The 12,249-nt window shown below is 37.6% G+C and overlaps 1 protein-coding gene across 1 annotated transcript; it reads right to left on the reverse strand.

Moving 5' to 3' along the window:
* Nucleotides 1–514: 514 nt before the first annotated feature.
* LOC126584166 (uncharacterized) lies at nt 515–3,440 on the reverse strand. The gene is made up of 2 exons (XM_050248635.1): nt 3,228–3,440; nt 515–1,099 (listed from the first exon to the last, which is right to left on the reverse strand). The coding sequence occupies exon 2, from the start codon at nt 1,057–1,059 to the stop codon at nt 763–765; it is 297 nt and encodes a 98-aa protein (XP_050104592.1). The 5' UTR covers nt 1,060–1,099; nt 3,228–3,440; the 3' UTR covers nt 515–762.
* Between the last annotated feature and the right edge of the window lie 8,809 nt (nt 3,441–12,249).

Genomic DNA, 12,249 nt, shown 5'->3' on the forward strand with positions numbered 1-12,249 from the left:
GTCAGGTTACCCACATAGAAAAAATATGGACTCGGTTTGGACTCATTTTTACACAAGCCGTGTCCAACTCGGACCTTTTAAAAATTAAAAGTAAGAACCAAATGGTTTTACATCGAGCCGAGTAATACGGTCCGAATCCACAGGTCTAAAAACCTGTTTGCCCACCCCTGATTTTCAGTTGCTTGCACTGTCAATATTTTGTTTTCATTCGCTCCCATTGACCTTCATCATGACTCCTTTTCCCCAAAATCTATCTCTCTTTTCTTCTTTCTCTCCTCCTTTTTTTTTTACCTTTTTCATCTCTTCTCCAATCCGCTCTCTTCATTCTCTAGGTTATTTCTCTCACTCCTCTCTATCTCGTTCAATCCTCTCTCTTCTTTCTCTTTCCTTCAATCATCTCTTACTTTCTTTCCTCACTTCTCCTCTCTCTCTCTCCAGCGACCCCCTCTTTTTAGATCTCTTTGTCTAGTTTAAGTCGTAAGATTTAAAAATTTTAAATTGCAAACCAATCAAGTTTTTGAATCTTAAAGAAAATTGTTTTCAAGAAATGTTTTGAGAAATGATAAAAAAAATTTCAAATAGGCTACCAAACAGACCCTAAACAACCGCAATGATTTTCTGGGATGGTTACAAATGCACAAACTCTCCCAGAGGGAAAAGTGAGTTCAATGTAGCCATAACTAACAAAAATAGACTGCATTATTGGCTCCTACAACTATACCATGGTAAGAGCCTTCTACTCTCCAGTCAAACTGAAAAACTCTAACGCCCCATCACCGCCTCGTCAAAGTTCCAGTCTCTCACGATATCCCTTCTCACAGCCCGGCTTCGCACTAGCCTTGGGGTACCTGGTATGGAACCACCATTTGAAAGAGTTGGTTGCGGGGTTACTTTGGATGATGCAATGTTGGAATGTGTTGGCAGCGGAAGAGATGGCCTCCGTGTTAAGCAGTTGGCAATAGCAGAACATCTTCCATCGTTTTCTGTGCTCGATACAGAGTAACTCCTAAAAGAGTGTGATGGACTTTCTGCGCTGCACACAAGGCATGCCAAGCTCATACTTAGACTTGCAAGCTGACACTGACTGCAGAGTTAAAATCTGCAATTTACATCAAAGATAGAACCATAAAGTTATCATATTCTAGATGATAGATTAATAAATAGCATACCACTTAAAGAGAAGAATATAGATGGAAGCAAAAACGAAGAATGAAAAGGTGGAAATTGTTTTTTCAATTATAAGACTTTTTGTAGTCATTGAGAACAAGTAAATTCTGTATCCAAGGAATGCAACAGACCAGGTAATCGAAGCAACCGAAACTGGGGACAGCACATTATGCCAATGTTGTATAAGAGATCAAAACAGTATTCTCGACTTTTGAAGAGTGAGTATTGTTCTCATGTTACTGCGCACTGATTCAGCACAATGCTTCTTTTATGTGTGTGAGCACTCATGACAAAATTAAGAACTGTTTCTCTGAAGGTTTGGTCAAGTACATTTGTATGGTCACTCGGTAACTAAAAATACATAATCCATAATGTTGTCGGACCTCACCTAAGGGTTAATCAAGGACTTGGAATATTATTATTAAATGGAGTACATAACCAGTTCTTATCATTGGTAGTAGTGCTTTTTGATACAACGATGTTTGGGGTAAGCCACACAAAGGGACAAGGTATTGAACTCATCGTTTGTAGCAATGCTAACTGCTGAGCAAGAGGTTATCACTTTTGCTTAAAAGGTTGGAAACTTGAAAGTAAAAAAAAATACACCCAAACATTTGGATTTTGAAAATAACCTCGTCAAGTTCCAAACACGCACATTCGTAGGTGAAAATTTTAAATGTCACATGAAGGAACTCGATTAATAGTATCAGACAACAGTGAGATTAAGATGCAGGATGACACAAGGTTGGTGTCGCCTATGATTGCCATGAGCTTGAGATGATAGAAACTTCAAGTCATAAGGTATTCTTAAGGAAACTGATATATGATGATCCATATATTCCTTTTTGGTCTAGGGTGTAGTAAAGAGGGTGTGTTTTGTGTTTGAGTGATTTTTGGAGAGCCAATATCAATACCATGAAATGAAATGTGACACTACCAGAAGCAGGATCTTCAAATGGACGTGTCTGGAGACAGGGAAACAATTTGAATGATCATAGAGAAAAAAAATTAAAATAGCACCAATTGAACACAAAATGAGAGAGAACTTATCACGGTGGTTTTGACATGTTTAACAAAGACCAATAAGTGCCCCAATAGATGCATCAAAGTGACTTAACCAATAATTTGGTGCCAGGGAAAGAGGAAAATCAAAATAATATGGTTAAAGGTAATTAAGAAAGATATGATAATGCGACTCTCACAAAATTATGAGTTAGGATATGAGGGAATGGAGCACTAGAATTCATAGCCATTATTTATGTTTGTTGTGTTCTAGTGTTTCATCCCCCTCCTTGGCACAAAAAACAGCACAATGGCGTTTTAGGATTCATACAGCCAACCCCACTTAGTGGGATAAGGCTTGGTTGTTGTTGTTGTTGTGTTGTAGTGTTTCAATTTATGTCCAATATTTCTTAACGTGTATTCCTAACTAGTTCGAGATTTTTGTATAGCTTTAAGGACGTCTAACTCCCACCAAATAATTATATAGTCAAATTCTTCTATTCATTTTTGAATCCATTACGAAATTTGTACGCCTAAAACATTACAAAGGTTTCTCACCTAGAAGGAAGGCTTCATTCACTTATACCCTTACGCTTTCGGACCTCAAATAGCCGATTCTACAGGCACTGTAAGACACCTTCTGAATACTAAGTACATTAGACTACCCTCGAAAATTGAATGCAGATAGGATTCTAATCAAATAAAGAAAATAAAAATAATGAAAAACAGCTCCAAATTAAACACTGCATTAGAACCCAACCCCACAATCCTCCTGGCACCAAAAAATTTGTTACCTCCAGATCTTGTTGGGGAAAAAACCCTTCAAAGAACAATCAAGGAAACCCACCACAGGCAATTGAACAACATGGGTTCTAAGAAAGTAGGGAGTTAGAGCAATTCAATTGATAAACACCCAGAACACAGTAAACCAAATACGAAATAGACAACAAATACAGAAAAATAACAACACATGCAAATAAGAAAAAACGATTCTGCAAGATCTAATATAAAAAAATTGAAGTAAAAGTAAGGATCTGAGATCTGAGAGACATACATACCTTCTGTGTTCTGAGTTTGATGTGCAATGCTAAGGGCAGTGGTGGCTGGTGTCTGGTGGCGTTGATTCTTTCTGCGAGAGAGTGAGTGAGATAGTGAGAGTGGAGACTATGCTGTATTTATGCGCGGTAATTGGTAAAGGGAAGAGAGAGGATCATAACATTCTACAATTCTGGGAAATTTCGTGACTTCTTTGGGGGTGGTCCGCCTAGTGGTGTCATTGTCCCACCCCAAATCTCTATGTAGACAGTTGGGCTAGTAACAAATTATGTACGACTGTCACTTAGTCTTCATTTATATGTTAGAGGTTTTAAGTTCGATTATTGTCAAAGAAAAATTAAACTATAATGCTAGCCTTATGTGAGGCTTAACTCACTTCCTCTTTCTCTTTGTACATAATATTGTTTATTCAAAGAAAAAACAAAAAGAAAAAAAAAACTTTGAATACTATACACGCGACTGGCTAGGGTACGTACATATATCCAATATATCCCATTTGATTTGGGTTTTATGATTAATGTTTTTTTTTAAAATTAGAATAACTCCTCGTTTTGGTTATGAAATTTAAAATAAATTTGTCTTATCTTGGAAATTGGTTTACACAACTTGTTTGGACTTGTTGTAGACATGCAAATCGAATTTCTACTTGCTTTTGCACTCGTTCAACCCATACACTCTGGGTTGTTAGATGAGCGAAATACTAAGGATCAATTTGGTTTTCAGATAAAGGTTGAATTATTCGCATAATCAATCTAGTTTCAAAGTCATAGTCGAAGACAATGAGACTTGGCGGTGATAGAGTTTTTACCGAGATTAATTCCGAGTATATTTAGAGAATATGCTAAGGAATTAGAATTTTATTAGAATTTTATAACTCAGGCAGACTTGGCCATCATGAAATTCACCTCTATAAAAATGAGGTTTTGCAACGTAGAGAATCTCTTTAACTCAACAAACAACTCAAAATGATGAAAGCGGAAAACACACTCTACATGAAACCCTTCTCACTACCCTGAGAAAAATACTAATTATCCTAACCCTCTCGTCAACACATCTTTAGTTTGGATAAATAACACTTCATTGACAACCAACGACATCTTTAGCTTGGATTAATAGCTCTACTTCTGGTTGGTAGGTTATCTATCCAAGTCTCGTCCAGCAAAATGTTTTCAATTCTTTCATCTAAAGAGGTCATTTCATTAACTGCCTAACTAAGTGAGGTGTTTTATGATCGATTACTCCTAAGTGCACTTCATAGTTCGACACTCAAATGCTCGAACCACGTTCATCATAAAGACACTTATCTATTTGAGTATCTTTTCTTGTACAGCCTGACATCGATTCGATGCATTTATATTCTCACGAATACAGTTGAAGTTGTCGAACCTAGTGTAGAAGATCCTGAACTTCACAGTAAATTAAGCGACCTTGCCTTCAAGTTCTAGAACCCTAGGTTAAAAGGTGTTCCTACCTAGGTCATAGTTGCTCGAGTGTAGAAGTTAGCAATGCATTTGACACCACCATCACGACCACATCTATTCTACTCACCCAACAGAGCTCAATCGCGAGTTGGCATGCCCACATTAACAAGAAATATGTAGCTGTTGGCGTGCGCTCCATGTAGGTCTTGAAATTTTAGGACCAACACACATCAATTTGTTTCATCCGTCTATTTTCCATCTATTTTATTGTTAAAAGTGTAACTCCTCATTTTGGTCTTAAAGTTAAAAATCAATCAACCTCATCCTGGAAGTTGGTTGACACAAATCAATTTGGTCTATCCGTCTATTTTTTTGTCCATTTTAGCATTAAAAGTGGTCACGTTGGCCAATAATCACTTTTTAAGGGCAAAAAGGAAAGAAAAAAAAAAAAAAGAAGCCAACAAAAGAAATCTTTACCTTGCCTAACCCAATCATTGTTAACCGCCCCACCTCTGACAATCTCTTGTTCTGTTTTTATTTTGGCCAGGTAAGAAAACTTCCATTACATTAAAAACTAGTACAAGGCCCAAAAAAAGCCTGGTAAACAACAACTGATAAAGTAAAAGGCCCAAGAAAAATAAGAGCTGCAACCCAAGATATAACAAAAGGCCTACATGAGTTTAGGCTCCAAGGTTGCAAAAACAAACAACAAAAAACCCTAACTATAAGTAGCATAAACCAGATTGTTGCCACTTTCACATCCTTAGATGAAGCCAAATTCTGAATTGAGAAAGTAGACACCAAATCCAAGTCCCCTTCATGAACCCTTGCAAATATATACAAATAAAGTATCTTATGGGTAGAGAGTGAGACTAAAGAGGTATGTAAAATACCCTTATTGTGGCAGAAGACATAAAAATCTTGGCCTTAATGGGGATTTGGCATGCTGGTTAGGGGAGATGAAGTACATGACGAAAATGCATCTAGTATTCAATTTTTGTTTAGAATTTGCTGATTCGAGCATATAAGGATGAGGGAGGAAGAAAAATTAAAAGACAGAAAGCAATAAAAGTAGGCGAAAAAGACCAGATAAGGGGCACAAAGTCCAAATCTGAGACAATCTTAAGGGAGAGTTGAAACTCGGTTAAAAGAAAACTGAGATAAAACTAAATGGAGAGTCTATAATAAAAACGAAGCAGAAGACTAGAAAAATGGAAGGAAAATGAGATGGGATGTAGGGAGGCAGAATGGGCAGAGGAGATGAGAATGGAGGAAAAAAGGGATATGGCAAATGAGAGGAGATGAGAAGAAATGAGGAGGAAAAAAGGACCCCGAGCAAGAGCAAGGGGCAGCGGTTGAAACTTTGAAACTGGGGTTGGGTTTCTTCTAGATATGGGTTTTGAAGCTCACGGAGCAAGAGCTAGCTTACTTTGGACTTGTAGTTTTTGTTTTTGTTTTCTGCCTTTACCTTTCTTGATCATGCACTAAATCAAGACCTTTTGCACCAAATCAATGGGAATTGAAGTTGAAGAGAAAAAGATGGGAGTAAGGAGCTTCACCTATACAACCACGATGACCCTAATCTTCACTGTGCTTCTCCTCATCTTCTCTTTACACTGATTTTACCTTCAAACGTCACCCTCACAATTTCCAAATTGTATGCTCTTTTCAAATCTCAAATTTCTCCTTTTGCCCTTCAATTCGTCTAGGTAATGTGGCTAAATCGTTGTGGGTTTGTATTTATAGTGACCCTAAAAATAATTTGTTTCCACTCAATTAGTTGGTACAGGATAAAGAGAGATTGATGTTGTTCGGGTAAAGATTTCTTCGGAGAGGGCTCTTCGGCTCTCATCACAGCTCCCCAAGGGATTGGAACTTTGGATGTGTAGTCGGGTTCTTGCGTACTGATGTGCTGCAAGAAAAGGATAGAGTTAGTTTTGAAAGGTGCCTTTGTCAGGCCTTAGATATAGGCCTTAAGGCTCACAATCAAAACTAACCAAGTGCTAGGCATGCCACCGTGTTTAGTCGATTACTTGCGCCCTAAGTTACTCGAACTTCTTGTTATCAAAGGATTGTCGTGGATGGGTTAAGTCCACATTAACTTGTAAAACAAACAAAGAGCTTTGAGCAAGATTTCACCTTGTTGAGCAAGATTTCACCTTGTCGGGCAAGGTTGAACTTCTTGCAATCACTTCTTTTTCAAGTTTACAGGGTTTATATGCTAAAAAGGGATGGATGGCAAACAAGTTTACACAAGAGAATCGATACTACGCCACTAGGGGTGATATTCTAGCTTCTAAACTAGATAAAAAATGGCTTTTGTAAGGAATGATCCTGAAAAGGACTGAGATTTGGGCTGATTATAGCTTTTAGATGCAAATATGGCTTGAGAGCAGAGTTTGTATGTTGGTTTGTTTGATTGGTTAAGTGCCATTGTCTCTGGGGCCTCTTCCTCCTTTTATAGGCAGGTTAGCCCGACTGCAGTGGCTTTGCTTTTGCCCGGAAGCACTTGGAGGGTAGTGAGTTATCAACATTTTACTTGTATTGCCACTGAAAAATGCTTTATGGCTGATTGTGAGTTAGTCCCCATCATTTGATATTTAAATCATAGGCACATGGCATATGCATTAATGAGAAGGTGCAAATTTGTCTCTGGGCTTGATGATGGGCTTCAGGTAGGCTTTCTTCCAATTTTCATCTATGGGCTTTCAAACACCTACAACCTAATGTTCAAATATTAACCCTAACAGTGCTCCTTTCAATCGATGTTGAGCCTGCAAACCGAGGTGCTAATAATGATTGAATAGTTGTCACATGCATTTGCTCAAAACTTGCGCCATTTAAAGCAATCATTGGTTATCTAAAACCTTTACACTAACCCATGAACTCTATTGTTAATTAACTGTTCTCTTATATAATTTTCATTTAATCTCTTTGGCAAATCACCTTAGCAATTTCAAGCCTTTGATCTTTTAGTAATTTCTCCTTGCTATCCCAGTCCTAACCTCTTTTTCAAAATTCAATGGCACAAAAAACAACTGCTCAATCCTAGCCCTTTTGCGAAACTGGCTAAGGCATTTCTACTATGCGCCGCTTGCTCAACGGCCTTCATCGCCCTTGAGCAAGCTTACACACCAAACTCTTCTTCGAGGAGCTTCGAGGAGGAAGAAATGCACTCCTTGGGGTCTGCTTGGACTTCTTAGGTCCCAATTGCTGTTGACAACAACATGCCTAAGGAGAAATGGTTCACTCATAACCCATTTCTGGCTAAGTTGGGCATTTCGTCCTCCAAATGGCTGAACCACTGTTGCGGTTTCCCTCTGATGAAAGATGAATGATAGACACATTGGATTAACGAGCTCGAGCCAATCTTCAAGAAAAAATGGATGAACAACAGAATCTATGAGCTGATAATGTTATCCAAATCAACTGTGATTGCCAAGCTCGAGCTGCTGACAACTGCACTCTTCTTCTGGAACTCGGGCACCAACACTTTCGATTTTAGGATGGGCTATATGTCCCCGACCATCCTAAACATGGTTCATGTCTTTGGGTTAAGGTCTTCGGGCAGAATTGTGGATGTTACACATGACTGGGCCCCCTTTTCTTGCCCAACTGCTAAGAGCTCGAGTAATCCTCTTCTCTTTCTTCATCTAGAGTATAACTTTGCAACTTTCAAGAGTTATGGAGCTTCATTCACGAGTTTTATCCCATTTGCTAAGAAGGATTTTGGCCCTTCCTCCTCCAATGCTAACAGAGATCAGAAACATATGTACTTTCTCCTCTACTGGCTCAACAAACATGTCTTCCCTAATAAATCTAAAGGAGTGAAAGTGGAATGGATTCCTTTAATAGAGGTTCTTCATAATTTTGACGATGTAGCCATATGACCATTTCTCTTTGCTCATCTCTATCATCTTCTGTATGAAATTATAAAGGGTGAACCATTCGAAACCAACCTTAATGGTCCAACTTGGATGATCCAGCTTTGGCTACAATGGTATTTCCCTAAGCTTCGGGCTCCCAACTTAGAATTTCCAGAATAAGTGGCCCCTGCCCGAATTTTAGCTGAAGCTTCTCCAACCAATCACTCTACCTTCGCTTGTTTATATTTCTTCAAAGTCTGTAGAACTCAGGCAGATCTGGAATGAGGTGCTTCAGTCTTAAGGAGATACCCTTGGTTCTCTGACCAGACCTCACATGATGCTTTTGGAGAATATGCTAGTCCCTTTTGTAGAGAGAGATTTATCAGCTGCATCCAATTGAGGGATCTGGCTTAGGGTGTGAGGAGTGATCGCTACTAGCACGAGTTAGAGGTTTATCATCCAAACTTTTGTAACAGGCAACTGGGCTTCAGGAAAGCCATTCCAGTCCTTTTTTTTTACTCTGTTCAATATGGTACCTGATAAGGCGATATTATACTATATATTTTACCCTATTCTTAGTATTAATTTGTTGGTTATTTTGGTAGAATTTTGATACTTTGTTATATATTTTCAATGTAGGACATTCTATTTCCTCTAGAGCAAAGAGTGATCAAACGGATGAATTTTGGAGTGATTCCAATTGGAGGATGTTCATGTACCTTTCAAGATGATTGTGTCAAAATTCTAGTTTTTTCTACCAAGCTGTTTATGAAATGAAGGCCCATCGTGCAGCTTTTCTAGATTGACGTTTATGGACATTATTGGTATTTTGGAGGTCAAGATGGTGTATTTTGAGGAAGATTCATTCTGAGATTTTTTAGGGAACATCTTCAGCTTTAAAAAGAGGCCTTTTGGGACCAAATCGGAGTTGATTTGGTCGGTCAAAAGATGAATTTTCTGAGAAGTCCGAATTTCAGTTTAAATAGGAAACATTTTATTTTCTGTTTTATTATTTTATTATGTTTCCTAGTTTTATTCTAAGACCTTTTAGGGTTTTATTTTGTATTAGTATAAATCATGGAAGAAAATGCCGATAATATCGGCGAAATATCGCCGATATTATCGGTTTTTCGGGGGATGGATATTTTAAGTGGTATCTGAATGGTTTTCGTCCAAATATCGCGAAATTTTTTTGAACGGTGCAATCGAACTTCGAGCCGAACGTCGGAGAAGAACGCCGGAGATGGTGTGCCTATTCCCGAGCCGATTTCGTCCCAAAAACCTTGCAAAAACATGATTTTTAACATCAATTTCACATATAAACTTCAGATTTCACGCATGCAAGAGGTAATCAACATAGGGTTTAGTCGGATCTCACCTGAAAACTTGGGTGTGCCTGGGTGTGGGTGCGATCGGGGAAGCCGAGCTTCCTCTGCGCGTCGCCGTGCTTCCCAGAGACGGAGGAGAGGGAGGGAGAGTTCAGGAGGATGGTGGAGATGCTGTGCTGGCATCGTGGTGGACGGATTTGGGTGTGCCTGGGTGTGGGTGCGATCGGGGAAATGGAGTGAGAGAACGAGAGTTCGAGAGAGAGATAGAGTTGAGAACTCTGAAAGAGTGAGGGGTCCGAGAGGGACTCGGGAAAAGAGAGAGAGATAGGGTGAGGGTTAGTGGGCTGCCACGTGGCAGCGTGACAGATAGTGAGAATCAAGATGGAGGGTCCAGATTAGATTAGGATAAAGGACTCAACTGCACAATTTATATAATTTCAGAAAAAGAGTGAAAATATAAATTAATCTGGGGGTCTAGATTAGATTAGGATAAAGGACTCAATTTCAGGGAAAAAGTGAAAATATATAATTTCAGGGAAATAGTAGAAGTTGTATTTATTGGTTAGGCATATGGAAATGCAAAAAATTGTTTTTCTAATGATTCTAATCAATTTCAAGAAAAATAATGAATTTATAAGGGTAAGATGAGTCTATAAAAGTGATATAATGAGTCTATAAGAGTGTCGGTCAGTTAGACAATTTAGATTTTTTTAATCATTTTTGCCAATTGGCTTGTTATCGCCTTTTTTTATTATCAAATTGGATTATTATTCATTAAATTGGATTATTATCAAATTGGATTATTCATTAAATTGGATTATTATCAAATTGGATTATTATTCATCACCATGTTTTATATTAGGATTATTTTTTTATGAAATTGGATTATTATTCATTAAATTGGATAACTACTCTTCACAATACACTCACTCTACACATAGAGATGATGAAGATAGTGAAAATTTTGAACCTCATAGGAACTCTATGTGGTACTAAGTCACTTATGTATCTTACCATGCAATGTATAAAGTGTAAAATATTGTACTAATTCATTATATATAAATGATTATGGTGTGTTTAGACTTCTTTCATTAATTACTACATATTTTCTACACTCACAATGTTTGTCGGCTCGCTATATAATCAACTTGATAATGTTAAATCCATCATGCAATGCATTTCTTTCCAATTTTTTGTGATAAACTAATAGATAATTGACTAAATAAACATCCTACAAAGTTTCAATAAAAATTTCCAAGTTTTTCTTACAATTTCCGTGGTTTCCATGTAATTTTTATCGATATCGATATTTTACCGATATTTCCATCGATATTTCCGTGTTTTCGGACTACCGATATTTCCGATATTACCAATATTTTCTTCCTTGGTATAAATAAGGCTTGTTTTCCATTAGAGTTCTCGACGCAACATTGAGGGGGGAGAACACAAGCATTTTGGCTTTAGAGAGCTTTTGACGATTCAAGTTTATTTTCAAGGTGTTTTCTATCCATGTTTTTAATAATATTTTGCTTTATGATTGTTGGTAACTAGTTTCGTTTGCTAGGACGAGGCCATGAGCCTTAGCAAGAATATGTAGTTTCTTTTCAATTTGCTTATGATATTATGCATGCAAGTTTTGAATTATTAATCACTATGCTTTAAACTATCTAATTGTCTTGATGATTGGCCACCATTAGGATATTTAGAAAAGTAATTTGATGCAATTTTGGCGGAGGGCTGTCCCTGAAATTGGCGTTGGCTTCTTGTGGTTAATATGTGTAACTTCTTAGGATGGACAACACGTTTTAAGGGTTGTATGGTTTTTCAAAAGGATTTCACAAAACTTAATGAGTCTTGCATGTTCACGTTCGATCTGGACGCCACGAACGGGTTGCATGTTAGATATATGTTCTATGTTGGAGGTTCCAAGTAGGGCATACTTTAGGAAAACCTAACCTTCAAAATATGCATGTGTAATTCATAAGTAATTGGAAGAACTACGTAGGATTGTTAAGGTGACGGCGGAACCCTAGTGTTCAAATTTATTTTCAAAACTATTTTCTTTTGTTTTCTTTACTTTCCCAATTTATTTATTTGTTTTTAGTTAAATTCGTTTTTAATATTTTAGGTCATAAAATCAACATCTTCCAAAATTTGTTTTCAAATAATTAATTAAGATTTGGTTTTAACATAAATTATTCATTCAATCTCTGTGGAGATCGACCTTGCTTGAGCTACCATACTATGACAACCTTGTACTCTTGCAAGTATTTTTAAGTGTTTTTATCCTTACTTTTACAGGTGTTAAAAATCCCTATCAGTACCTCTTACTGTATTCGCTTTCCACCCGCAGTCACTTTTCAAGCTGCTTGACGCAATCTTGAGGTCATGAGTAAGGTCGCTCGAAAG

The sequence above is a fragment of the Malus sylvestris genome, chromosome 10 (assembly GCF_916048215.2).
Source record: "Malus sylvestris chromosome 10, drMalSylv7.2, whole genome shotgun sequence".
In the NCBI taxonomy this organism is placed as follows: domain Eukaryota; kingdom Viridiplantae; phylum Streptophyta; class Magnoliopsida; order Rosales; family Rosaceae; genus Malus; species Malus sylvestris.

Excerpts from the sequence above, each read along its gene's own strand:
- LOC126584166 (XM_050248635.1), bottom strand. The coding sequence starts at position 1,059 with ATGAGCTTGGCATGCCTTGTGTGCAGCGCAGAAAGTCCATCACACTCT.